At 50.0% G+C, this 26,643-nt stretch overlaps 1 protein-coding gene across 32 annotated transcripts in view; it reads right to left on the bottom strand.

The window, feature by feature from the left end:
• The window catches only part of SPTAN1 (spectrin alpha, non-erythrocytic 1), a 58,070-nt gene that overhangs the window by 16,877 nt on the left and 14,550 nt on the right, over positions 1-26,643 (bottom strand). For 7 of the 32 annotated variants that reach the window (XM_005213345.4, XM_024999033.2, XM_024999036.2 and 4 more), the window contains exons 4-37: positions 25,864-26,004; positions 25,534-25,680; positions 24,093-24,226; positions 23,782-23,926; positions 23,545-23,699; positions 22,709-22,844; positions 20,945-21,046; positions 19,925-20,062; positions 19,318-19,428; positions 18,562-18,639; positions 18,298-18,453; positions 17,875-18,079; positions 17,190-17,371; positions 16,607-16,850; positions 16,315-16,437; positions 15,432-15,649; positions 14,616-14,708; positions 13,897-14,031; positions 12,675-12,823; positions 11,540-11,599; positions 10,234-10,432; positions 8,773-8,877; positions 8,324-8,347; positions 7,746-7,781; positions 5,627-5,674; positions 4,812-4,903; positions 4,361-4,505; positions 4,079-4,260; positions 3,389-3,488; positions 3,067-3,264; positions 2,817-2,963; positions 1,321-1,424; positions 1,053-1,215; positions 643-657 (exon numbers count right to left, since the gene is read on the bottom strand). In XM_005213345.4, the coding sequence (XP_005213402.1) occupies positions 643-657; positions 1,053-1,215; positions 1,321-1,424; positions 2,817-2,963; positions 3,067-3,264; positions 3,389-3,488; positions 4,079-4,260; positions 4,361-4,505; positions 4,812-4,903; positions 5,627-5,674; positions 7,746-7,781; positions 8,324-8,347; positions 8,773-8,877; positions 10,234-10,432; positions 11,540-11,599; positions 12,675-12,823; positions 13,897-14,031; positions 14,616-14,708; positions 15,432-15,649; positions 16,315-16,437; positions 16,607-16,850; positions 17,190-17,371; positions 17,875-18,079; positions 18,298-18,453; positions 18,562-18,639; positions 19,318-19,428; positions 19,925-20,062; positions 20,945-21,046; positions 22,709-22,844; positions 23,545-23,699; positions 23,782-23,926; positions 24,093-24,226; positions 25,534-25,680; positions 25,864-26,004 (4,410 nt within the window). The remainder of the gene's footprint in view (positions 1-642; positions 658-1,052; positions 1,216-1,320; positions 1,425-2,816; positions 2,964-3,066; positions 3,265-3,388; positions 3,489-4,078; positions 4,261-4,360; positions 4,506-4,811; positions 4,904-5,626; positions 5,675-7,745; positions 7,782-8,323; positions 8,348-8,772; positions 8,878-10,233; positions 10,433-11,539; positions 11,600-12,674; positions 12,824-13,896; positions 14,032-14,615; positions 14,709-15,431; positions 15,650-16,314; positions 16,438-16,606; positions 16,851-17,189; positions 17,372-17,874; positions 18,080-18,297; positions 18,454-18,561; positions 18,640-19,317; positions 19,429-19,924; positions 20,063-20,944; positions 21,047-22,708; positions 22,845-23,544; positions 23,700-23,781; positions 23,927-24,092; positions 24,227-25,533; positions 25,681-25,863; positions 26,005-26,643) is intronic. The other 25 variants (XM_024999035.1, XM_024999037.1, XM_024999028.2 and 22 more) reach the window with 7 other exon arrangements.

Here is a 26,643-nt window from a genome sequence, read left to right as displayed (position 1 = left end):
AACAGCCCAGGTCCCCTCTTTTCCTGATTGCTATTCGGCTCAATTCCCATCCATTTAAGCCACTTCTAAGCTACATTTTGACTATAGTCTTTCGCTGCCCCTTTGGTGATGTCCACTCTGATCTTAAGCTCTCAAACCAGGCTTCTCGGAGACTTAGAAGCGTTATCACCTGCTACTTTGTGGACCTCTCGCTGTCCCTCTCCAGTGACCAGCACTTCTGGACAAAAGGTCACACGGGCAACGAAACTCTCCTAGCTGGCTCTGCCCCCATCCACCGAGAGCCCTGAGTCCACGCCAAGAAGAGCCCAAACTTAGAGAAAAGTAATTTCGTTTTAAAACAGTGCATCTTTGGAAAGAAAGCAGTTCACTGCTGCCCCCCAAATCAAACACTGTACAGAACCTGCCTAAGTGATGAGCCGGGCATGGGGAGGGAGGAGAAAGGGAAGGGCTCAGGCTAATTACAACAGAGAAAGCCACATCCCACAGGGACACTTGGATGGAGTGTGATGGATGATTAGAAACGAAAAGCACGGATGAAGAAGACACCAGCAGACTGTGACCATGATTATGAGAATCTATACACAAGAGCACAGACAATGGAGCTCATTTAACTAAAACTCTTTAAGAAAACATAAAACTTACCAGCAGCTTGGAAAGCTACAAAAACAGATTAAAATAACAAGAGTTCAGTACACAAGAGTTCAGTACACTGATGTGAATATGCAATATCACCTATTCAACAGAAACTGTCATACTTCCCCTGGGAAGGCCAGCATTTGGAAACAGCGGTTTTAAGGGGGCCTTTTCTATAGCTCTAACGCAGGCACAGCCTCAGCAGCGTCAAGTGACGGAAGCAGCTTCTTAACTGGCTCTCATCATTTAGGGGAGGTCTTCCCACCGGTTCACTTACTAAAACAATTTTCTTGGCATTACTGTGGGTAGAAGGAGGTACCTAGAGATAACTCTCCCTTCTTAAGATGCCTTATTTTTAGCAAGAGCTACTCAGGAGCACAGGCTACTTCGGAGACACACACCTCGTGGGTTCAGCTCACCTGGATGTTGGTGGGGTCCTTATATGACTCATCACTTGCAGTCTGTAATTTTTCACTGATCCAAGCTTCAATCTCGTCTACATCCCGGCTGAACTGCTGGAGGGTCTGTGATTCTCCCAGCTTTGACCTCTTCTCAATCATCTGAGCTTTTAGACGGCGCCACCTGAGAAGGTGGAACCGAGAGCAAAAGTGAGCACCCCAAGGAGGTAGTCAGGCCGGGGCTCTCACACAAGTGCAGCAGGACCCGTCAGCTGCACTGACCACCCACCTGTCCAGAACCTCATTGCGCCGGCTGGAGATGTCGCCTTTGGCGTAGTGGCCACCAGCGATGAGCTGGTCAGCAAAGGACTGCAGGGCAGCAATCTTCTCCTCCTGTCGGCAAAGAGAATCGTAAGGTCAGGGCGGGCAAGACGACTGCAGGTCCGAGAAGAGAACGGTTATTTTGGGTGACTAGCTGGTGACGGGATCAGAATACACCGACACTTTAGAAGCAACGGTGTAAAAAGCCAGAGGAAAGCTTGATTTCAATCATTATTAGAGTAGAGTTTAACTCAAGAAGGTGCCAGGTCATGCTGGGGTGGGGCCGGGGTTTGAACACCAGCAGACATCACAAATGAACTAGGCTTCATCACCTATGAGACGTAGTCCACTGGAAAAGGGAAATTGGGCTTCACAGGGAATTAATTCCTGGGCGGTCCCATGGTTAAGACTCTATGTTTCCAATGCAGAGGGCACAGGTTCAACCCCTGGTAGAGGAACTAAGATCCTACATGACTCAAGGAGTGGCCAAAAAAATTTAGGCTTCACAGAAAAAGATCATCAGATTTTCAACAAAACGGTTTACAAGCCAAAGACTTTTGTAACTTTCTGGTTCATCTTCATATATGCACTTACCTACCCACAAATTTGTTTTTCTTCCCTTTCACTATAAAAAATTTCCCCTGTGGCATCTGTTCTCAAAATCTTTAAAATGCCAGAATTTATATACAAAGTTTAAAAAAACTATTTACGTATGTCACTTTTTCTAGACTGCACAGGTTTCACTAGACCCAGTGGGGACTACACTGCTTCCTGTGCAGTCACCACCAAGTGCTTTATTCATGTGTTTCTTCTGGCTGTGCGGGGTCTCTGCTGCTGCACGTGGGTTTTCTCTAGTTGTGTGTGGGATTCTCACTGCAGTCACTTCTCTTGTTGCGGAGCACAAGACTCTAGGCGCTCGGGCTTCAGCAGCTGTGGCACATAGGCCATAGGCTCAGTAACTACAACTCGTGGGCTTAGCTGCCCCACGGCGTGAAGAATCTTCCAGACCAGGGAGTGAACCCACGTCCCCTGCATTCACAGGCAGATTCCTATCCACTGCGCCACCAGGGAATTCCCACCACCAAGTATTCTAATTCGAGGAAGTTGCCAAAGCTCTCCAGCCGAGTTAAGCAAACAGAAGCTATCTTTGGTTCTAATCACTGAGAGCAGGCAAAGAGAACATGCCAACAGAGACAGAAGACATCAATCTGGGAAAACCCAGCTACAGGATCTAAGGTGCAAAGGCCTTCTTGCTCTTGTCTAGTTGCTTAGTTGTGTCTGACTCTTTATGACCCCATGGACTGTAGCCCACCAGACCCCTCTGTCTGTGGGAATTTTCCAGACAAGAATACTGCAGTGGGTTGCCACTTCCTCCTCTGGAGGATCTTCCTGACCCAGGGGTCAAACCAGTCTCCTGCACAGCAGGTGGATTCTTTACCGCCGAGCCACTGGGGAAGCCCCTACCTGGACATTAATTGCTTTATCAAAGTCCTCGTGTTTTTTGATCAGAGCCTCCACACTGTCTAGCGAGTCCCCTTTGTCTTCTGTGTTCAGAAAGGCCTCTCGGGCAGCCATCCAGTTCTCGGCCTGCTCGCAATCCCGATGGAACAGCTAAAGAAGGGGAGAGGGATGTGAGGAGACAAGGAGCCTCTGGCACAAAACACCTGGTCTGAAATCCTGTGGCAAACAGGAAGCTACCATCCAGAGCAGGTACCTGCAATTCAAGGCACTGATCCAGCATCATCCTGCGCTGGACCCAGGCCTTCTCAAGGTCTGCACGCTCCTGGTCTAGAACATCGAGCTTCTCCTTGATCTCGGGGCTGGCGTAGTGCCCATGAGCCAACAGCTGCTGCCCAAACTGCTCGAATGCCTGGAAAGTGCCAGCTCTGGCATCAATTTCTGTCCGGTGTTCCTGCCAAGAGGAGGGAAGGGATTAGGTAACTGGCAGGAGGAGCTGCCCACTCTCACATCAACCACTAAAGTCCTCCTGGCCTGGCAGGGTCACCATGTATGCGTTGCTCAGCAGGCCGACCCACCTGGTGTCGCTCCAGCAGGGCCTCAGCTCCGGTGACATCCTTGGCTAGCTCGTCTGAGGACACCAGACCTCGGATTCCATTGATCCAAGACATGAGGTCCCTGGAAACCAGAGCCACAGAGGAATGGCTATTACATTCCCTGGCAAGTGGGCCTTCTGCCCAGGAAAAGAGAGGACTCCTAAGTCTTGTCTCAGAAAGTTATTTGGGATTAACCTATTGAATCAGGCTAGAGCTCTGAGTTGGACATGACTGAGCGACTTCACTTTCACTTTCATGCATTGGGGAAGGAAATGGCAACGCACTCCAATGTTCTTGCCTGGAGAATCCCAGGGACGGGAGAGCCTGGTGGGCTGCCGTCTATGGGGTCGCAGAGTCAGACATGACTAAAGCGACTTAGCAGCAGCAGCAGCAGCAGCAGAGCTCTGAGTAAATTATTCCAAAGCCTCTTGTCTTACTGAATTAATAACTTTAAAAAATCAAGAAGTCCTCACAGAAAGAACAAACAGGTATATAAGATCTCAGGATCTTGGTTCCCTGACCAGGAATTGAACCTGGGCCCTTACCAGTGAAACCACCAGGTCCTAACCATTGGACCACCAAGTAATTCCCAGGATCAAACCTGAGATGTGTTCAGCCTACGCATGTATTTCATCCAGCTAGAAAGGCCTCTGGCCCGAGCCTGCTTCTCACCGGAAGTCGCTGAGGAAGCGCTGCAGGTCGTGGGAGTCGCCCAGCTTGGCCTTGCGCTGGTCGGCACGCTTGCCCAGGCTGCTCCATGCCTGGTTCAGCTCAGTGCACTTCTCCTGCAGGTCCTCTGCCGACTCGGGGTGGGACTGGATCAGGCGCTCGGCTGTCTCCCCGAGCGAGTTCACCTGGGGAAGAAAGAGGTGAGAGTGAGAGGCGGGGAAGGGGGAGTGTGGCCTCCGGCAGAACTGAGGAAAGCCAACTCTGCGTCCGTGCGCCGCCTCTCACCTTGTCACCAAGGGCTGCGAGGTCCCTCTCGAAGCCCTCGTGCTTGCGCTGCAGGGCCTGGACACTGGCCAGGTCGTGGCCGTAGTTGTCTGTGTTTAGAGCCTGGTTCTTCTCTTCGATCCACTCTTTGGTTTCGTCAGCATCTCTGTAGGTAAGACGCACGTTCACATTCATGAGTGCAGAGTATGGCTGCCTTGACCCCAGTGTGTTTCACTGGCACATGTCAGCGGCCCACCAACTGCGCTCTAAATGGCACGGAGCACATGTCCACCCGCTCAGCAGTACTGACTGAGCATCCATCAAGTGCCAGAGCACCAGCACGGACAAGATCCAGCCAAGGTGAACCTGACCGTCGCCGGCTCCTTCTCCTGCCAGCCTGGGCTGCCCCTCACCTGTGGAGCCCACCCCTCACTGCCGCAGGACCACTCCTGCCCGTGGAGCCACCCCTCACCTGTGGAACCGCTGCACTTCATGGGCACTGCCCAAGAGTTGGCTCCGCTCCTCAGCCAGCTGCTGCAGGGACCGCCAGCGCTCGTTCAGCTCCTGCCGGAGGACAGGAGGCGTCAGCCCACACCTGACTCCAGGAAAAGGGCAGAACCAGAGCCCTGGTGGCTTCACGAGAAAGGAAAGCCTGGGGCACCGAGGACTTCCTGGTTCCGACCTTCCCAGTTCAATCGGTGAGCACACCATGATAGCCAAAGTCCAGAAAGTCAGATCTGGCCACAGCTTGCCAGACCCCATGGTGCAAACACTCTGCCAGCACCCAGCTTGGAATGGCCGTGGAAGCAGCAGGAGAGAGGAAGCTGATCTGTCCTCATCTCAGTGCCTAGCCCGGTGCCTGCCTCACAGCATCAGCTTCAGAACGACTGCCGAGTGGACAGAGTCCCACGTCTGCCGCCCCGGACTTATCTTGGCGGCACCACTGGGGGGGAAGCAGCCTGAGCACAGCGTGGCTGTAGGACCCTGTCCTCAGAGGACAAACCAGCCTGGGGCCCAAAAAGGAGTCAGGAAAGGCCTTCACTGCCTTCCGGATAACACGCTCCCCACAGCTCCCAGCCCTCCGGGAGGCCCCGGCAGAACTGGGTGAGCCTATCATGGCTCCTGCCACACAAAGAGAACAACAGTGACCAGGACACCTTTGGAGCCACGAGAGTGACAACTGCTACAGCTCACACAACTTGTGAGGACAAGAGCCTTGCTGAAGACGGGAGCAGGACATGAGGAAGGAGACCAGGGAGGACCAGGGAAGCTGTCCTGGTGTCTTACCTTGATGGAATTAAAGGTGGCCACGGTGTGAACCATCAGGCGAGCAGACTATGTGGGGAGGGAAGCAGAAGAGCAAACTAATCACGTGTCTGCTGATTACAAGAGAAATCTGAGATGCAAGTGCCATTAATTAGGGCCCAATTGTCCACCAAATGATTGTAAAAGAATACTGTCAAATTTCTGAACAGAGCAGCAATAAAGTACCAACAAGGAGAAAGTCAGGCAGAAACGCAAGTGCACAATCACATCCAACTCAATGGTTAATTTTACATGAAGAGTGAAAGAACAGTGGAAACCATAATTAAAACAGTTGACTAGACAGAAAAAAGCAGCTCAAAGACTACTGTGTCTTTTTCTTGTTCCTACTATAGGAGAAGAGTCCAGAAAACACACTCAATGGAAGAAATGCTGCCAGCTGAGACTATTTAAACACTCAAGTGCACCAATAATTTCATTTCTATTTATGGTTACTGGATTGTTACTCCTTCTAACAGTGGCCCCTTGAACTAAGGGAAACAACCTTACTGGATGAGAAAGAAAAGACACTGATGAATTAGCTTCCTCTCATCAATGTCACTTTTAAAAATCGTGCCCCTTGGGCTCTCAGAGCTGACCCGGTTTAATCAGAAAGAAACCCCACTTGACAGGCATGTGAGGCCTGTAATCCTCAAGTACATAACAAAAAGGAGGAGCCGAGTGTGTATGTAGGGAAGTCGGGCTCCTGGAATGTTCCAGGGACACACCCAGACGATGTTTTCAACCAGTGTGGGTGTGTATAGGGGTCAGAAAGCAGACAGCCATTGTTTCCCATTCTTTTCAGAATCAGGAAGTACTGGTGTTTATCAAGTCATCTGATATGTATTTCTGAAAAAATGTGTTACCAGAAAAACTCTGGCAAACTCTGCCAGATGTCAAATAGATAAGGATGCTGCCCATTCATGACACCAATGACTAAATTTTGTTATGTAAGGAAATTAAGACAGAGAAAAAAGGAGAAAGTGGAATAAAAGGAAACATGCATCTTTCCAAGCAATTTACAGTCTATTTAATAAGCAGAATGGTCAGAGCCTGGGGAGATAAGGAGGCCAAAGAAACAAATCCCTTTCAACCTAGGTCCCCGCGACAAGCCAGGTGACAGGGCTGTGAAGTACCAAACGAGGGACTGGTGTGAGAGCCTGTTGCTAGGTTTTCATGCTTTCTTTATATTTTAGGAAGATATGACTTCACGAAGAAACCTGCTTTTTCCAGCTTGTCTATAACTTAAGGGACATATTCCTGACGAGCTGAGTCAGGAGGAAAGATGCTCCAATTGGCATTGAGCAGCTGGCTCCATAATCATGGCCATAAGCACTACACACGAGAACGCTCCCTGGGCCTGCTGCTCAGAGTTACGTCCACCTGGCTAAGCACCACCCCAGTCTCTGTGGAACAACGTCCACTGCAGCTTGTAAACATCTCGCCTCAGGACATGGACTTTCCATCAAGCCTTTCTTAGGCACCAGGAGAAAGCGGTCAGGCGGATGTTGAAAAGAAACTCTTCTCCCGTTTTCATCTTCATGTCATTTCCTCTAGAGCTGCAGTCCTACTGGTGGGACCATGCCTCACTATGCAGCATGACCTCTGCGAACTGCAGTCATCCCCATATCCTTGGTTCTTAAGGGGAAAGGGTCCCAGGACCCCCCAGGGTACTAAAATTCATGGATGCTCAAGTCCCTTAGAGCTGACGCCCTGTGTGCTCAGGTTCTGAATCCTTGGATTCAACCAACCATGGATCGAATGCCAGCATTTTCAATTGCTGGTTGGTTGAATCCAAACATAGATGGCCAACTGTACACTCCGGCAGAGACAGTATGTGACAAGCTCAACCCCTACCTGAACTTGTGCTGAGCGTCTGCAGGAAGACATGCTGCTTCTGTGTTATTAAGCATCACATTTCAAGACGTGACCGATTCAAAGAATATTAACACCAGGGTCAAAAAGACACCAGGCCACACAAGGCCAGAAATGACCACACTCAGACAAGCCTAACTACTCAGAAACAGGCACGCTAGAAAAGGACATGAAGCATTTCTGGTCCTGGAAAACCTCTGGAATTAACAATTTGCAGAGAAACTCTTACCTTCCAAGGGGAGGCTGTCTTGGAATCAGATTCATCCTGTTTGAAGAAAAAGGGAAGAATTTAGGCAGCGAAGAAACTGAGCACAAAACAAAGCTGCATCAGCTTTTCTTCTGAACGATGGGAAGTTCAGAGAAATCAGAACAGTGTTCCCCACTGCGAGTCAGAACTTATCACTGGCTGGCAGCAAATTGCAGGGCTGACTGAGGGAAATGAAGCAAACAGGAGTGAAAAAGTGTCTCTCTTTTTTTAAAATGCAGTAGGAGAGATGGAGAGAATGGGGAAATTTAATAAAATTTCCAGCTTCTCTTTATATCATTCTCAGAGGATTCTTTGAAAAGGGATAAATAAACCTAAGTAACTGCTGGCGGAAAAGTTCGAAGAAACCAAACAGAGAAAAACTTTTTGATTTTTGGAGAATGACACACAGAAATCAACTTATTTCTTTTGCACAGGCTTTTACACACAAAATGCATCTCTAGAGGTTCAAGAACAGAAATCTTTATGGGACTCTTGACTGTATACTCTTCCCAAGAGTTAATCCTCAAGTTCAAGTTATAGACGGGGCACCTGACACTTACCCTGGGCATCGCGCCATACACCTCCTACAAGCAGAGAAGGAAACAATCACATTATTAGAGGAAACATCAGTAACACCTGCCACTGTCAAGTCAAACTGGAGGCATGGGAGAGATTACAGAGAGACAGGCAACGTGACTGGCCAGAGGAGCTATTAAAGTCTACAGGGCGACCAAGTGTTTCTACACAGAACCTTTCATTTAAGGAACTGCATGAATTTATTACCAGTTAAGGCCTAAAAAAGATTCAATAACTACCACGATACTTAAGGGGCCTAAGAAGGAGACCTGTTTTTCCCTCCCGTTGAAGGTAAACAACACAGTGCAGGTCACACGGAGAACCAGCACCCTGGCCCAACTGCGCACTGCGGGGCACGTGAGCTGGGCTACAGCACAGGCCGGGGGCGCCAAGCTGCTCCCGAGCAGGCTCCACACGGGAGCCAGACCCCCACCTGCTGCTGCACGGCCTGCACCTCCTCCGCCATCAGACCTTCCGACTCCAGGTCTTCAGCCACCTTGTTAATGTCCTTCAGCCGCGACTCATTGGCCTTGAGATCCTTCAAAGAACAAAGACAATGTAACTAGAACTCACAACAGCAATCCAAAGGAGGACCACAGATACTCATGAACTACATAAATTTCTATCTGACAGGTATCCCATAAGTAGTTTTTCTACTCCTTGACAATGACCTAAATCAGAAAATCCTGCTTGCTGCTACTGAAGAAGGAAGAAAACCACATGGCGTTGGAAATAGCCTGTCTCTTACTTATTAAACGAACTGTAGTTAATGAAAAACTATTCTGGCTGGAGATTTTTTAAAAACCTTCCTTTGTGGGGGAGAGGACACATATTAAAAATGTGATGAAATTTTAGAGCTTGCCACGAGGCACCCTCCCACCCAACTGAACTGGTCATAAGAATATATATATGCTTCTTGGCCACAGTACGCAGGCATCTGGAACGTTGCTGATCAGGGATCAAACCCCTACCCTCTGCACTGGAAGCACAGTCTTAACCACTGGCCAGCCAGGGAAGTCCCACAAGAGTATTTTTAAACTGGAGGAATGGATACACAAGATGTGGTACATATATACACACCACGGAGCATTAGCCAATAAACACTAGAAGATCACTGGTCCATCTACAATAACAAGACTTTCCAAACCCTCTGTGAAGCCCCGAGTTACAGAGTAACATAATATGTGCTTCCATTTATATGAAATGTACAGGACACATACATCCAGAGACAAAAAGCAGCTTGGTGTTTGCCAGGTGTTGGTGTGGAGGCGGGGAGGGGGGTAAGGAGAGGCTGCTTCATGGGTCTGTGGTCTCCTTTCGAAACAGACAGAAGTGATGGTAATAGAACACTGTCAACGAACCAAATGCTTCTGAACTGTATCCTTGAAAACAGTTAACTGTATGTTACGTGAAAGTCGCTCAGTCATATCTGCCTCTTTGCGACTCCATGGACTGTAGCCCACCGGGCTCCTCTACCCATGGCATTCTCCAAGAAAGAATACTGGAGTGGTAGTCATTCCCTTCTCCAGGGGATCTTCCCAACACAGGGATTGAACCTGGGTCTCCTGTGTTGCAGGCACATTCTTTACCAACTGAGCCACTAGAGAAGCCCAATGTTATGTGAACTTAACCCTAATTAGGAGAACTACTTTTATACATTTTTGTATGATAGATTAGGCAAGTTCTTAAAACAACATGTAGAGAAAACTGCACGTATTGATGTCTTCTCAGAACTAAACTGGTGCAAGAAAAGTTATGATTAAACTTGTTTAAAAATGGCTACAGAGACAGAGGAATATAATCTCTGTAATTTTCATTCCAGACATCCACAGTCAAATGTCAAGAGATCCAAATCTTTGAACAATTTTCCGCTCAGCTGCAAGACCTCCCATACCTTCTGGAAGTCGTCAAACTTCTTCTGCAGCACTTCAACCTGCTCCAAGTCCGCGCCAACCTCCTCACTTGTCAGGGCCGCTTCTTTCTCATTGATCCACTGCTGTAGCTCGTTCGCTTCACGGAACAACATGAACTTCTTACAGCTCTTCTCCAACATGCCTTTACGCTTCTCTCCCAGTTCCAGCAGAGAATGGTACCTGAAGTAATTCAAGAGGGTGACGAGGGACGGAGGGGAGGTGGGTTAACTTCCTATGGAAGCAGACCACCTGTGTCTTCGAGAGGCGGTCCAAGGCTGTGTGTTGATAAGGATGACGCCGTGGCGGCAGAGTATCAGACAGCAGGTGAAGACACAGGCCCCGAGGACCCACGGACAGCCTCTGGGACAAGCACACACTGCACCATTCACAATGGGGTGGCGGGGACAGCCCGGCACACTCAGCCCCGGGGCCGCGTGTGCACTGACAACACCACAACCACAAATGACCAAAACCAAGCGTTCAGCACAACACAGGCTCCATGCGACCACAGCTGCCCGATGAGATGGACTTGCTGGGCATGGTGTATGCAGAGGGCCTGTTCTCCTGTCGTATGATTCTGCCAGCAGCCCCCAGGTGGTGGGGAAAGGCACGCTGAGCTTTACAACAGCCTCATTCAGGGTGTTAGTATCTCTGGAACAGTAGGGAATTCCTACTGTTTCTAACGTTAATATACTTATTTCTCAGGAAGTTTTGGCCACTTTGGAAGGAGAAATCACGTAAAGCACATTTCATTAGCTGAGGATTTCTTATGAAGAATCCAACAACACTTGAACCCTTGGGAACCAAAATACAACAGGCTGAACTCCTGGTATCCTTGCAGATGTGAAAATAGCAAACTTAATACAACTGAGTTGAAAGTTAAAAAAAGATCTAAAATAGAATCTAAGTCTCCAAAAGCGAAATAAAACAGGAACGTGTTACCAAGAATCAGAGACTTTAAGAGGCATTTGGTTTCCTGCCAAGAGAGGAGCACTAGGGTACCGGCCGCCCAGTCTGCTGACAGTGGCTAGTCCAGTAAGAAAGCTAACAGCAGGCGAACCGACCAGGCTCTGAACGCACGGCTGCACAGAAGCACCAACGAGAGAAGCGGCCACAGCTGACACGGCTTCACCCGAACCCCTTCCCTCGTGAGCCAAAGCTGCTGCCAGAGACGGGCCCTCCCGCCACCTCGCCTTCCTTGACCAGTGAGCGCCTTCAAGAGAAGCAGGGAAGGGAGGATGGACAGGGGCGGCGGGTGGTGCTCGGCAGGGCTTCCGGCCTACTCACAGTTCTTCCACCTGTTTCATACGCAGAGACACGCTGCCAGCCTCCTTAGTTACGCGCGTCCTGCACAGGGGGGCACAGCAAAAGCACGCACGGATTAGTGGGTTAATCCACGGGCTGTGAGGCAGCGGCTCCGACGGGGGCCAGGACGCTGGATGCTTCAAGGGGGAAATGACGGAGTCATTCGAGAGCTCTTGGAAGCAGGCTAGCCCGGGAATGAAGTCACAGTAAGGAAAGAGCAGGAAAATCAAATCCAGTGACACGAGAGAGTTAGTTCACCTTTGTTTTCCTGTCTGCCATGCTTAAGGCAGTAAACATTCCTTGGCTAGAGACACTGGTCGCTTCACAGAGCCAGGCCAGGGTACACTGACCGCCCGGAGTTAGAGGTTTTCCTGAGGGCTGACATGCAACTGGAGTCAGTGATCTGGTCCACTTTTTTGCTCTCATGTTTATGATCCAGGCCAAAACCTCTCATTCTTAGCGGTAATAGAAAGCATCGGTAAGTGTATAAAAACTGACCTCTGCAGGGATTAACAGGGTCAAAAAAGTTCTACCATTCCAGCCTCTTGTCAGAGTGTACTTCCTGGCTATCACCCAGGTGTCCACAGCTTTAGATCTCATTAGTGGTGCAAGACGTGCCCTAAAAGAGGGGTGCGGGTCTTTAAGGGAGCTTAGCCACAGGAAAGAGTTCAGAGCTGTTTCCTAAAACATACACTCCACTCTCAGAGCACAAAACCATGGTAGAGAAACACACTCTATGCAGCCTTTTGCAGAGGACAGAGCTCAAGAGGTGTGGAACAGCTAAAAACCCCATTCAGAGAGCACCTCCTGAACTGCAGAACAAAGATCCAGATGGTGATAATTAGCAAACGTTGTTTAGGAAAAGCAACTGGCAAATGCAGGGAAAACAACAAACCAAAGGATAAAAAAGGGATTAAAGGTTCCTGGGATCGGAGCTGTGTGGGTAAGCTATGCCGTGGGGACGGGGGGAGAGTACACCTTCGAGCGCAGATGGGCACCGGCAGAGTGCTCGCCCTGGAGCCTCAGCTCAGGGCGGCCTCCACCACAGCCCCTCACAAACGCACGGCGCAGGCGCAGACTTCCACCGGCCCTCCGCCACCGCCCGCAAGGCTCTTACTGGTTGTCGATCTGTTCCTGCCGCAGCGCGATGCTGCCCTGCTCTTCCAGGAGGTTCTCCCGGGAGGCCGACTGCGCAGGATCCAGCTTCTTCACGTAGGCAGCCGGCACGAAGCCCTGCCGGTCATTCACTTCCACTTTCCACCAGTCCTACAGGCAAAAAGAGACTGTCTTCATGGCAAATTCCTCCCGATGGAGGGAGAACCCAAGGAGGCCCGTGCATACACACGTGCACACATGAAGAGCTCTAGTCACATCATGAGGGTCCAGTGACGGTACCAAAGTCACCTGGTGTGGAGATGGGAATTTCGGTCCCCTCGTGACCTGCCGCGTATGGGGAGGGTCATAAGCGAGGCAGCCATGACTTCACTGGAGCAGGAAGGCCGCCTTCTCTTTCATACAGATGCCGCAGGATTGTGCTAACACGGCAGCCTCTAGCCATACTTCAGGAAATTTAATAAAACCTCAGATGCTCTGGGACCTCCGAAGCCCCCCGTGATTGCCTGTGACCAGTGGCTTCTGTGGGGCCAACACAGACACACAGTCTGCCATCACCACAGCTTCTACTGGGGGAGGCTGCTCTTGAGTACACCAGAGTCAGACCAGGCAGTTAGCTCAGGTTTAGGGTCAGCAGAACAACACTGGCCAGGGTTTCCTCAAAGTCCCACGACCAGGTGAGCTGAGTGGCTGGGAACAGGAGGTGCCTAACACTTCTCCAGCCTACACCAAGACAGGGGGCAGGATCTTGGGGGGCTCTTCAGATGATGGCCTCATTCCAAGGCCATGGTCAGTCAGAATACGTTAAGGAAGAAAGACTGATGAACCAGGCAGCACTGAAGTTGGAGAAGATGAGAAGGCGGAGCCTACAGGGTGATGCTGGAGCCTGTCTTCAACCCTCTGCTGTGGGGCCCTACAGTCTAGAACCAACAGGTACCAGTGACAAAGAAGCAGACTTTGGCTCAAAAGAGAAAAAAATTCCACTTGGAAGTGGTCCATGAAGAAAAAGCTCTCCTTGAGAGTAAGAGTCACTACCCTAGCTCTCAGGTATTTATGGAAACAGACTGGTCATCTCAGTCACAGGCAAAACAGTAAACCCACACGACACGGGAGACTGACCTGGAAACTCTAGTAACTTCAAGTTTTAAACCAGCCTCATCCTGGAAAGACAAGCTCCCAAGACACCTAATACGTGGAAACCACCCCCGGTCATCCTCTGTGCTTGCCTTGTTGGTGCTGTTGAGTAAGGTGAGAATGTCTCCTTTCTTCATGGTGACCTCTCGGGGACTCTTCTCCTGATAGTCATAGAGCGCCAAGACCAGCTCCTTCCCAGTCTCATCATCCATGGGGGCCACTTGTTGCTAAAAATCCAAAGGAAGGGCAAACACAGTTACGGGATGTCTCCAGAGTGCCGTCTCAGCCACTGCAGATCCCAGCCTCAGCAGAAGACCCACATTCACCAAACATACACTGGTGACAGTTCTCCTCTGAACCCACCAACAAGATCTGATTCAGGAAGCTCAGCTGTCTGGGACCTTTAAGGTCACAGGAAAGTCACCTACAGGCGCTTCCCTGGTGGGTCAGTGGTTAAGAATCTGCCTGCCAATGCAGGAGACACAGGTTTGATCTCTGGTCCAGGAAGATCCCACGTGCCTTGGAAAAACTAAGCCTATGCCCTCAACTGTTGAGCCTGGGTACCCCAACTACTGAGCCCACATGCCCTAGAGCCTGTGCACCACAGAGAAGAGTAGCCCCCGCTTTCCGCAGCTAGAGAAAGCCCATGAAGCAATGAAGGACCAACACAGCTAAAAGCACATAAATAAAAGAATGTCACCTATGATCGTGCTACCTGCTGTCAGCACCTGGGTCTTTTGGCCCCCCTGCTCCCCGGCCCCCACCCAACCCCTGGGATCTCGCAATTGCTGACAGGAAAAACCTTGCTCACCCGGCACGACTGGGCCTGCTCTCGCAGGGCCTGGATGCTGCTGCCATAGGCGCTGAGATCCGACATCAATGCCTCGTGCTTCTTTAGCAGAGCCTGAAATCCAAGTCACACACGGCAACCCTGAGCAAGGAGCCAGAGCAGCCCCTCTGCCTCCCCAACACGCCGTCTGCCTCTGAAATCTGTTTAGCTACCCGGTGACTTGATCACTCTCTCTCCCTTTATATTATAAACACTTATCGTGGAGAAAATATCACATTTTCTATAATCTTTTCATCCATACTTAATTATGCAACCCTTGGAACAGATGAGGAGTCATAAAGAACATCATCACATGTACAGTGATCCACCACCCATCCTGAGAATTGAACACTCCTGGTAAGTGGCAGCTGGGCACATGCTGCCCTCCTCCAGAAACCCCCTTCCCACCACCCTCGGTGCTTCCTGCTACTCCAAACCCTATCAGGTCGGGTCAATACTCAGCTCATGACGGTTTGTGTGAAGAGGCAAGAAAAGGCAGGCACACGGCTACACCTAGACCTTCATGAATAAAATTTAAGAATTTCATTCAAAAAAGATGACTAACAAAAAACTGTGCTTATGTACACATATGTATACAGAAAAAATGAAGAACGGAGACATGGTCACGGCTAAGAGTGAAACACCAAGGCTGCCTTCTCTCTTTTGTGAGCATAATAGAATTACCAGAGGAAAGCGGAAGATGCTGGAACACCTTAAAGCCATGAGACTGCACCCTGCACACGTGGACATTCTCCTAACCGGCCCCAGCCTGAGCCTGGTACCCCCAGTAAGCATCACCTCGGCCGAGTCCTCATCTTTGCCATAGTCGGTGCTGCCCACGATGGGCTCCTTCTCCCGCATCCAGGACTCAGCCTCGTTGGCGTCGGCAAAGTACTGCTGGGCCTGCAGCGAGTCCTCCAGGTCCTGCCGCCGCTGGGAGGCCTTGGACTTCAGCGACTCCCACTTCTGGTTCAGCTCATGGAGCTTGGCCTTCACGTCCTCAGCAGCAAAATGGCCTGTAGGGCGGGCAGGGGAAGGAGGACAATGAGAAACATGGGGACAAACAAGGTCCTCTGAGCGCTCACAGCCTCTGCGACTCTGTCCAGGGAGCCACGTCCCTTCATGTTCCCAGTTTTATATGAGGCCCAGGTTCCAACCCTTTAACAGATCTCCTCAGACCACGATGTCTGTCTAGACTCTAAGCAGATGGCCCTAGTTGGCATTAGTGATGTCATCATAAACAAACAATAAAACCCACAGCCCCCTCCTACTCTCCATCCTGGAAACTCGTTGAGTGCTGGGCACTGTCTCAGGTTCCTCAGTATTTGACCTCACTTAGTCTTCTCAACAGGAGAAGGAAATGGCAACCCACTCCAGTGTTCTTGCCTGGAGAATCCCAGGCATGGGGGAGCCTGGTGGGCTGCCGTCTCTGGGGTCGCAGAGAGTCGGACACGACTGAAGCGACTTAGCAGCAGCAGCAGCAGTCTTCTCAACTGTGGGAGAAGTTGAGAAGCTGGTGGCTGGGGGGTGAGTTCAGGTTCAGAAAGGTTATGGACTAGTCAGAGTCACAGTCAGGAGATGGGGGGACAGTCTTCAACCCCTAGCCCAGCCTGACCCGGGACCATGCACTCGGCGGGCGAAACGACAAACGAGAACAAAGCCACCTCCTGATGACACTCACCCTCCTCCACCATGGCGTTCCCCTTCTGTGTGACTGCTTTGATGCGGGGCTCGTGGCCAGCAATTTCTGCTTGTAGCGCTTGGTGTTTCTTTAGCAGGTTCTGGACTCCAATTAAATCTTTGCCTGAAAGAGAAACCTCTCCCAAGTCAAGAGAAAAGTCAACCCCATCACTCTCAGCTTTCCCCACGGTTTCACTTAAAAACTCAGTTCAACTGAAACTTTACTTTGCTCATTCGGACACGGGTCCCCTCCCTTTCCTAACTGGACTTCCGTCTGACAGAGGCAGTCTGACCTCTGTTGGTGGAGGCGGCAATGGGTTCTTTCTCCCGAATCCACGTCTCCTCATCCTCGACGTCACGGAAGAGCTGCTGCAACCGCAGGGAATCAGCCAGCTTCTGCTTCCGGGCAACCATGGGCTCCTTGAGCGCCTCGTAGCGAGCTACCAGGGCCTCCTGCTTCTTCTTGATGTTTTCAGCATCAAAGTGGCCCGCGTCCTGGAACTGGCGGGCTTGGATAGTGATGCCATCGATGCGATCCTGGAGACGGGAAGGACAGTGTTGAAAGCCTGGCCCGGGGCCGGCCAAGCGCGTTCTGGACGTCTCCTGGCTGACGTTATTGCCTCAGGTGTGGTTTGCTCACACACAGAAAACACACACAGTTGTTTCCCTGGAGTGCGCTTCCAGCCGCCCTTTCCCCATTTGGGGCTCCTAGGAAGCTCCAAGGGCAAGCAGACCAACCTGAACAGAAGCAAGCGGTGCATCCACGATTCTCTAAGGCATCGACACACTTCATACCCCCCGAACTGACCGGCCTCGGCTGACCGGCCCCTCTCGCTCCCACGCCCACGGCCCCACATCCGTGTCCAGGGCCCGTACCTGGTGAGCTGCCACGTCAGCCTCCAGCAGGGCGTGCTTCTTCTGGAGGTTCTGGACGTTGGTGAGGTCTTTGCCGTAGTCGTCCGAGGCCAGATGACCTTCCACTTCATACAGCCACAGCTCGATGTCCTCAACGTTGCGATTAAACTGCTGCTGCTGGTTAGCCTCGCGGAGCTTTATGCCTGGTCAAGGAAGCAAGGTTGAGTCTGTGGGAGTGTATCACCCTTCTGCCAGCGCTGCTCGTAAACAGCGGCACCTCTCGGAAGGACCACGACGGGGCAGGGTTTCAGTGATGGCTTCACGTCTATCACAAGGTGAAGGAAAACTGCAAACTCGGCTCTGCCTTCCAAATGCGGAGCTGGAATGAGCCCCATGGGTTAAGTGCTGACGAATGGTTAGGTGCCCTCGGCTCACTGCTGACCTCTTCTAGTGAGGAGGCCCCAGCCAACCAGGCCCACTGACCAAATCAGCCCCTCCTCTCTCAGGCTCCCCCACCAGCCAGTGCACACAGTCACATCCGCCAACCCTGCACATCATTAGGCACCCACGCAGCTGACTCCCTCAGGAAGTGAGCCCCAGTGCCCAGTCACCTGGTGCAGCTCGCCTAGGTGGCCCAAGTACTTAAACCAAGGACGAGCATTTAACTCTCTAAACCTACCACAACCCCATGCATGCCTCCCCTCACCTTTCAGCTCTGTGGCCTCCAGCAGCTTCTTCCACAGACTGATGACCTCATTCATCCGAGCCGCCACCTCGTCCTTGGCATAGTGGTCGACATCGATCAGCTTCTGCCCGGCTTTCTCCAGGGCGTCGATGCGGCTCTGGTTTGCCGAGAGCTCGGCCTCAAAGGCCTGGTGCTTCTGCACTTTCCCTTGTAGGTTGGATGGGTCCTGCCAAGAAAGAGGTTCTCTCTCGAACCACAGGACAGCAAGTTACGCTGCACTGCACTCGCACGTTATCTTCATAGGGGACGTATGAAACCGCCAGCTTACATTTAGTAGTGTGTTTTTGAAACTTCCAATCTCTTTTTCTTTAGCTACATCTATTTGTAAGCATGGTGTCTGGCTTACAGACCAAGGGCTACATGACACTGCCGACAGGATCTTACTTTATAAGCTTCATCCGTGGCTGTTTTCATCTTCTCGTTGACCCAACTCTTGAGCTCATCAGAGTCACGGAAAAACTGCTGCAAGTGGAAGGAATCTGCAAGCTGGGCACGGCGGTACATGGCTCTCTCATGCAGGGCATTGCGACGGCTCAGCAGCTGGAAGGCAAGGCCCCCTGTGAGTCTCCACTCTCACCCCTAACTGACCTGCCTTGGGAGGGACACCCATGGATGGAAAGGAGGCTAGTGAGGAAGTTGTGCACTCACTGCGTCTCGCCGGGTGGCCACATCTTCCATTGCGTAGTGGTTGTTCTGAATCAGCTTGGTGGCAAACTCATCTAAGGCCTAGGAGGAAGAAGAGGGTTTGTCACTGGTGAGGGCTCATCACAGCTCGGCCCACAGAGGGGAGTGCAGAACACAGCACAAAACGCTCTAGACCACGTCAAGGACTTCAGTCTGAGGTTTGCTATGACAACCTTTATCCCTTAACTTCCGAGTTTTTACTTGACGTCCTCAGTCAGATGGCTCAGTGATGCTAGCTCCACTCAGGCCTGCAGACACTGGCTGCAGTTAATGTCAGGGCAGGATCTGACGGGGTCAGACACAGGTTACCAGTCTTTCAACTCCTAATTCTTTTTTTCAGCCAAACCACATAGCATGCAGGATCTTAGTTCCCTGACCAGGAATCGAATCCATACCACCTGCAGTGGAAGCTGAGCATCGTAATCACGGTAACTCCTCAATTCCTACTTCCAAGATCAGTGCTCATTGGGGAGAAAACCTTTTACCTTAGTTCTTAACTACTTTAACAGGGAGGAAATCTCAACCTGGAGGTTTACATCAAGAGAACAATTTCATTCTAAAAGCTGTGCTGTGTCTCCAGCAAGGTGGCTGATCACCCTCACGAGGGTGTAAGCACCCGGAGACTTCTCTGACTCTGCTCGGAAGCCTCTCAGAACAAGAAAAGACCTCCGCTGACGCTAAGGATCACGTGACGGCACGGACGCCAGGAAGGTGTCTTACTGTGATCTTCTCCTCCTGGGCGCTGAGGGACTTCTCAAAGTCTTCGTGCTTCTTTAGAAGCGCTTCCACACTATCCAAGGAATCGCCCAGGTCTTCGTTCAACAGGAACGCCTTACAGAAGGAAACACAGTGTTGACATAATGTCTGACGCCCTTCACCTCTCAGGACTAGAAAGCAAAGGCTGCTGAGGCCACAATACAGAAAGGAGAGAAATAAAGACTATGGCCATGAAACTCTCAGGTCTCCCCTGGAAGCCAGAGGTCCTTCCAGATTCACTTAAAACCAATCCAGCAAGAGCATGAAACCCTCGTTCTACCCTCTACTGAAAGTTTGCTCCAATAGCTTTCATTACCTCTAGTAGATTTAAATCACACAAAATGCAAAGTTCTAACGGAAAAGAAAATCTAACAAAAAACTTTACACCATCACAGTCCTCTGAAAAACCGGATCCTTTCCTGAGGGCCCTTCAGTCTCAGCAATAGGAAAGGTGTTGGCAGGGGCCATGGAAGCCGGCAACCCCTCCCTCGGCATGACGCAGAACTAAACCCGAACCGAACGGGCCAGCTGAACAGCATGGCACAGGTGGCCGGCTCCCTACCCCACTCACCTCCTGCTTGCTCATCCAGTTGTCCACCTGCTCCGTGTCGCGGTAGAAGAGCTGCAGGTCCATGCACTGCTCATATTGCTGCCGTCGCAGCTCCCAGAGCTCCAGCAGCGCGGCCCGCTCCTCGGACAGCACGGTAAGCTAGGGTGGCGGTGGGGGGGTGGGGAACAGGGGAAGAGAGGGGAACATCAGATACAGAGACTCCTGGCATTTCTAATCCTCTGCTAACCTTCAGGCCTTGGTTCTGATTTGCACAAAAAGGATAGCATTCACTTGCACGTGTCAGCCAAGTCACACACACACACACAAAAATCACAGATCCTGAGGGTTTGCATGGTCCTGCTAAACCTAAGAATTGGCCCTGTTTGATGAACCTAGAATTATTAATAATTTATTGCCATATTATCACATATAATATTAGGTAGACATGACAAGTAAACCTCTGGTGGAAGAAAAAGGGCACGTCTGTAAAAGTGAGGCAGCATAGGAGGAGCAGGGACTCTTAGGTGAGAGGTGTCAACTGAGTGGGTTCTCCTCAGAACACACTCACTAGATCCATCAATGCTTAAGACTTAATTTGAAGGCTGTAAAGTTAACGACAATAAAGTGTGTCTTTAAAATGTCTCTTCCTGGACTATATAGTATTAAAAACATAAAAATCATTATCTAATGTACCTCAGGCATCTTTACAAAGATACTTTGAAACTTTGGAATTATATACACATACACATAATTTAATGTTTCCTCTCAACTCTAGCTACTAATGCAGGAATCAGCTCTCTGCAAAGTCCCCTTTAAGGAGGAAATGTGTTGCATGTGGCCCACACAAATGGAACTTTCTCTAATCAATCATCATGCATCTCCTTTTTAAATCTCTGGAAGTGTTTGCTGCTCCTTAACTTCCAGGCAGAATCTCCTGCGTTAAGTTTTCTCTGACACTGTGGTGAATGCAATGTCTGGATATTTAAGGATGGATAACAGCTTCCAGAGACTTTTATTAAAAGACCCTTTCTCCTCTCATACCTTCTCCCTCACTTCATCTGAGGCGTAGTGACCAGCTGCAAGCAGGGCCTGTCCAGACTCATCTGCAGATTTAAAGCTATCTTCATGGGCGTCAATTTCACCCTAATGGGGGGGAAAAAAGGACAATTTATGTCCACCACTTTGTAACAAAGAGTAAGTTGTTGAATTTTGTATAACCATTCAAATCAGGAATATCACATCTAGAATGAGAACAAACCAAAGATGACGCCAGGTTTGCTAGTATCAGCCCAGGTAACCAAACCGGAGAGCATCGCTTACTAAGAAGTCTGCTTCCTACTGGCTTTTCGTGCCATCTGTCAAACCATCAAGTGTCCACATATCTACAGGGCCCGAGCTCTCCATCATCTGTTCCACTGGTCTATTTGAGGTCTCCTTGTGCCAGATCAACTTATGATTTTATAATACCTGGTAGGAAGAGTCCCTCCTCTGTTCTTCATAATTGTCTCAGCTGGTTTTAATTTTTTTTTCTTCCAAATTAAATTACTTTCACGTTTATTTATTTATGTGGCTCTACCGGGTCTTGGATGTGGCATGTGTACTCTTAGCTGTGGCATGTAGGACCTAGCTCCCTGACCAGGGATTGCACACAGGCCCCCTGCATTGGGAGTGAGGAATCTTAGCCACTGGACCACCAGGGAAATCCCTTCCAATTTTATTTTAAAATCAGCATGTTTCATTTCAGACACAAAGGCCTCTGGGCTTCTGCCTGGAACTGCACTGAATACATACATCTTGGGGAGAATTTGCACCTCTACAAGCAATCATTCCACCATGCCCACCCCTTTATTCTGTTTCTCCCCTTTCCTCAAAACTGTACAGCTTTCTCCACAGATGTCTTAAACAACTTTTGTTAGATTCCCAAGTACTTTATATTTTCTCACGTGATAATTAGTATTTTTAAAAATTACGCTTTTAACTGTTGCTAGTCCAGAGGGGGCTGTCTGACTTTTGTATATTGATTTTTTATTTTTAGCACCTCAGAAGATTTATAGTAATAATTTTTTAAACCTTAACAGTCTTTTCCAAAATTACTTAGCCACAGAAAACCCTTTTCTTAAGGTATAAAGCCTGTTAAGATCTCATAAAACTAATTTCCCATGGACATACTTTGGAGAAAGAGCAGATTATGAAGTTTAGATTTACTCAAACCAACCATGAAGTTCAGCATTTAAAGATTTTTCAAGATGGCACAGGATACATATGCAAAACAGCACCTCCACCCTGCTAGAGCTTGGCCCTTTTGATTTTATGAATCATGGTTAAATGAGTTACATATCAGGAGAGTAACCATCTATTCGGAGAAGGCAATGGCACCCCACTCCAGCAGTCTTGCCTGGAAAATCCCATGGACGGAGAAGCCTGGTAGGCTGCAGTCCACGGGGTCGCTAAGAGTCAGACATGACTGAGCGACTTCACTTTGACTTTTCACTTTCACGCACTGGAGAAGGAAATGGCAACCCACTCCAGTGTTCTTGCCTGGAGAATCCCAGGGACGGGGGAGCCTGGTGGGCTGCCGTCTATGGGGTCACACAGAGTTGGACACGACCGAAGCGACTTAGCAGCAGCAGCAACCATCTATTAGAAGCAGAAAAAGCCAGACTCCAAAGGCAAAACCAGCCCCAATCCCCATGGTGAGAGCTACCTGTGAGCAAGGTTTCAGCCACTCCAGGCTGGAAGTAACAGAGCTACAGCCACACACTATAAGCTCACGGCTTTACTTCTGGAAGACCCTGGAAACACTACCTTGTGCTCCTGATGCCTATCCAGCAGGGCTTCGGCTCCGGCCACATCGTTGGCAAGTTCATCTGCGTTGATGAGGGCTTTCATCTCAGTGACCCAGCTGGTGAGGTCTCGGAAGTCGGCAAGGAAGCGCTGAAGCCTGGGAAACCAAAGGTCCGTAAGCAGAGGTCTCCAGGGGAGGCCCCGGGTGGAAGATGCCGCCCCAGAGCTCCAAATTCTATGTCCTCAAGAGTCTAACAAGCCATACAAACTCTAGCCCTGGGAAAGGGAGGACTCTTCCAATCTAGACTAGTAAAAGACGACTGAAATCAATCCTTCAAAATTTAGGCTCTGTCCATCACTATAATTCCCTGAGCTTGTCCCTTATATTCAACTTCCTTGTGATTCCCAAATTCAACTCCTAGTTACTAGTAAGAAATACTATTTCCCTTTCAATTTCTGATTTACTCAATTTTAACAGAATATTTTACATGATGCTCAGATTGCTAAATACTTATTGCTAATAGCTATTTCCATTTATATTGGTTCTAACAAAGTCATATGGACTGGAAAAAAGACATTTATAAAGTCATCAATACTGTGCATGTATATACAAATACTACAAAGTTGTCAAGTCTCTAAATATAATATAGAAATACATTAATACACAACAAGGAAATACATAACAAATAGAGTAAGAAAAAGTCTTCTGCATCTTCTTACTAGAGGAAAGCTATGAAGCTATACCAAAGCCGTAACACGTTCTCCTTGTTACAGAGAACTAACCATCAATTCTGACCTCAACTCTAAAACAAAAGCTTCACGGTACAGGCTGTGGAGCCCTGGAGGAGCGCTTCTACCTGTAGGAATCGTTGAGACGTGCGTGTCTCTCCGCGGCCAGGGTGCGGATCTGCTCCCAGTTGGTGATCAGCTCCTCTCGCTTCACCTGGATCTGGGTGGCACTCAGAGGGTGGGACTGATGCAGGCGGTCAGCCTCGGCACACAGGGCTTTGACCTGGAGACACACGCTCGTCAGGGCTGCTTTTCCGACCCTGGTGAGTAACTCAGTCACAGAAACAGCTGCCTTCCAAACCCACCTTGTCCTCCAAGGCAGCAAGATCTCTCTCCAAACCCTCGTGTTTCCGTAGTAAAGCCTGGACGCTGGCCAGGTCCCGGCCAAAGTCATCAGAGGCCATTAACTGTTCCTTCTCCTTAATCCAGCTGATGGTCTCGTCCACATCCCTACAACACAGAGGCACCCGTTTGTCTGTAGCTACATCGTCCATCCGGGACTGGGATGCCACACAGGGCAGAGATCCAGTCAGCCCCACACTTTCTTCAACTCCCCGTAGGCTTCACCACACCTGGCCGGGAGATCCCATTCCTGCAAGCCCCCTCAGCTTGGTACCTGTTAAAGCGTTGGACCTCAGCTGCCCCGAACAGCTTCCCCTGCCGCTGGAGGGCCAGGCCCTTCAGCCGCTGCCAGGCTGCATTCACCTCGTCCTGCTTTGTCTTGATCAGCTCCTCCTCAGGGTGCTGCTCCTGGGCCAGGAAAGGCAGACACAACACTCAGACCGGCACCTGTGGCCCCGTCACTGCTCACCTGGCCTTGGCTCCCTGACATGTCTGCCTCAGCAATCCTGACTGTTCTGAAGAATCACTGGCTTTCTGTGTGGAATAGAGGGAAGCTCCTTCCACGGGAGCTTCATTTCTTGTTCTATAAAAAGGGGAGAGCCCTTGTCTGAGCCCAGGAGCCATGTGGTGCTTCTCCAGAGAAGTTCTGGACATCTGTAGCAGCCCCTGCGCTGACATCCTGCAGCGGCACCTGCGTGGGCGCCTCATGAACAACTGCTCATCCCAAGTTCAGGGTGTCCGGTGTCATGAGGCTACCGAGAAGCACGCCTGCCCAGAAACATGGCTTTCAGATCTGTTCCTGACTTCACACTGGAGACACTCCTTTCAAAGTCTCCTTCCTCACTAACCACCTTGTGTCTTGTTTAAGTAACATGTAAAGTGATAAGGCAAAGCACTCCTCGGCTGTGGGATCCTCTGTGGGATCTGGGGTTTGGCCCGCCCGCTCTCCTTGGCACGACCCGGGGATGGCCCAGGATCCTGAGGACCCCATGATCCTGTCATGTGGGAGGCGAGGTTATGTCTGAGGAATGCTGGTTCTCCTTTCATCACTGAGCCAAGAGGAAACAAATGCCAGTCCTGAAGGATCTACAGGTTCAAAGTTTGCACCCCCATCCCCCAAGCCAAGTTTTCCCTAAAGCAAAAACTCCTGTGGTCACTGTACTGGACATCTCTGGAGCCATGCAGGGTGGGCAATGATAAAGCAGCAGCGATAGGCAGTCCCACTCCCCTCTGGCTGCAGAGCTCCCAGGGGAGAGCCTTGTTTCATTACAGGGCTCCCCCGCTCCCAGGAGTCCAGGGAAGCTCCGACTCAAGAAGAGCATTGAGGTGGCGGTGGACTCCTGCCAACCCTCTTCAACTTCCGCCACCACACCCTAGTCTGAGAAACCGTGACGCCCAACTTCAACAGCCCATAAAAGCTTCACCAAGCCCTACCTGAAAATGGGCGGAGTAAAGAGATCAAATGAACTCTGCCCTTCCTGCCCACAGCCACAAGTTGAAAAGTGTTTTCTAAGGTAGGAGTGAGCAATACTGCTGCCTTACTGAGATCTAAACAGGACTCAGACATGCTTTATCAAAACCTGCTCACCCAAAAATCAGGCACCTAATCAAAATTTTCCTTCTGGAAAAATTAATGAAGTTGTATCACATTAATATTAATGTAAAGGCAGTTACCATAACGCTGCTACGAGAACACGCAGCACTTTCCCATTTACCTGAATGAGCTTGGCAGCGAACTGGTTCACTTCATTGACTCTCTCTTCGTGGGCAGCCATGTCTGTCTGAAACTCTTCGAATTTCTTCTGTAACACCTCCACGTGCTCCAGGTCCTGGCCCAGCTCCTCAGACGTCACAATGGCTTCCTGTTTGGGGACCACAGCAGAGCCAGAGTCACCAAGACACACTCGGGCACAGTGGCTCCCAAAACCCATCATGAAACGGGTGCCGGAGGGGCCGTGGCCACTTCAGGGTCGTGCAGTTTACTGCGTGCTCCTCTCCTACTTAGGAGGTCAGGGTCATGGCATCTCCCTCCTGCTCAAACGTACCTTGTCATTGATCCAGTCCATCACATCCTCACACTCCCGCAGGTACTGCACCAGCTTCTGGGCCTGCAGCAGCTTGATGCCTTTCTCCCGCATCTTCTCCAGGAGCAATTCCCACTGGCGGTGCAGCTCCATCAGACGAGTCTGGAGGTTAAAGAGCCCAACACCCCCCACATGAGAGCCACGTCTGGGGGACCTGGCTCCTCCACAGAGCTCCAACCAGCTAGACACCTCCCAGAGCTCTGAACCAGTCTTTTTCAAGATAATGCCTACGCTGCAGGGAAATGGTAAACTGAACTGAGAAGATGTAAACATGTACACCTCAGTGTTTTGGTAGGTCTTACAGTTGACCTATCAAACAACTGACCTTTTGTAAGCATGTGTATTCTAGTTCACTCCAAAGAACTTACTATTTCTTATAATTACCAATTATTATTGATATATTGTTGGTAAGTCTTTAGGTAATGTTTTTAGTTCTTATTAATTGTTAAGTTATGACAGTGGGATTTCTAAGTCAGAAGACTTGGGGAGGGAAAGATGAGGTGTCATCGAGGAACAGCAGCAGGAATCACTGAAGGGTGTGTCCTGAATTCACAGAGGTAAAGTGGAAAGAACAAGAGGTCCTGGAGGCATCATACGTGTAAAGAAATAATTACAAGGCACAAGTGAAGAGGCCTTAGTACAAAGGAAAAAAGATGGCATCCTGAAACACAGTCAACGTTCAAAGAGGATTCGTGGCCTAAGTTGTTTTGGTGCTTCTGTGAGAAGATACAGCGTGTGGTA

Source organism: Bos taurus, chromosome 11 (assembly GCF_002263795.3).
Source record: "Bos taurus isolate L1 Dominette 01449 registration number 42190680 breed Hereford chromosome 11, ARS-UCD2.0, whole genome shotgun sequence".
NCBI classification, from domain to species: domain Eukaryota; kingdom Metazoa; phylum Chordata; class Mammalia; order Artiodactyla; family Bovidae; genus Bos; species Bos taurus.
This window is presented reverse-complemented; position numbering and strand designations above follow the sequence as displayed.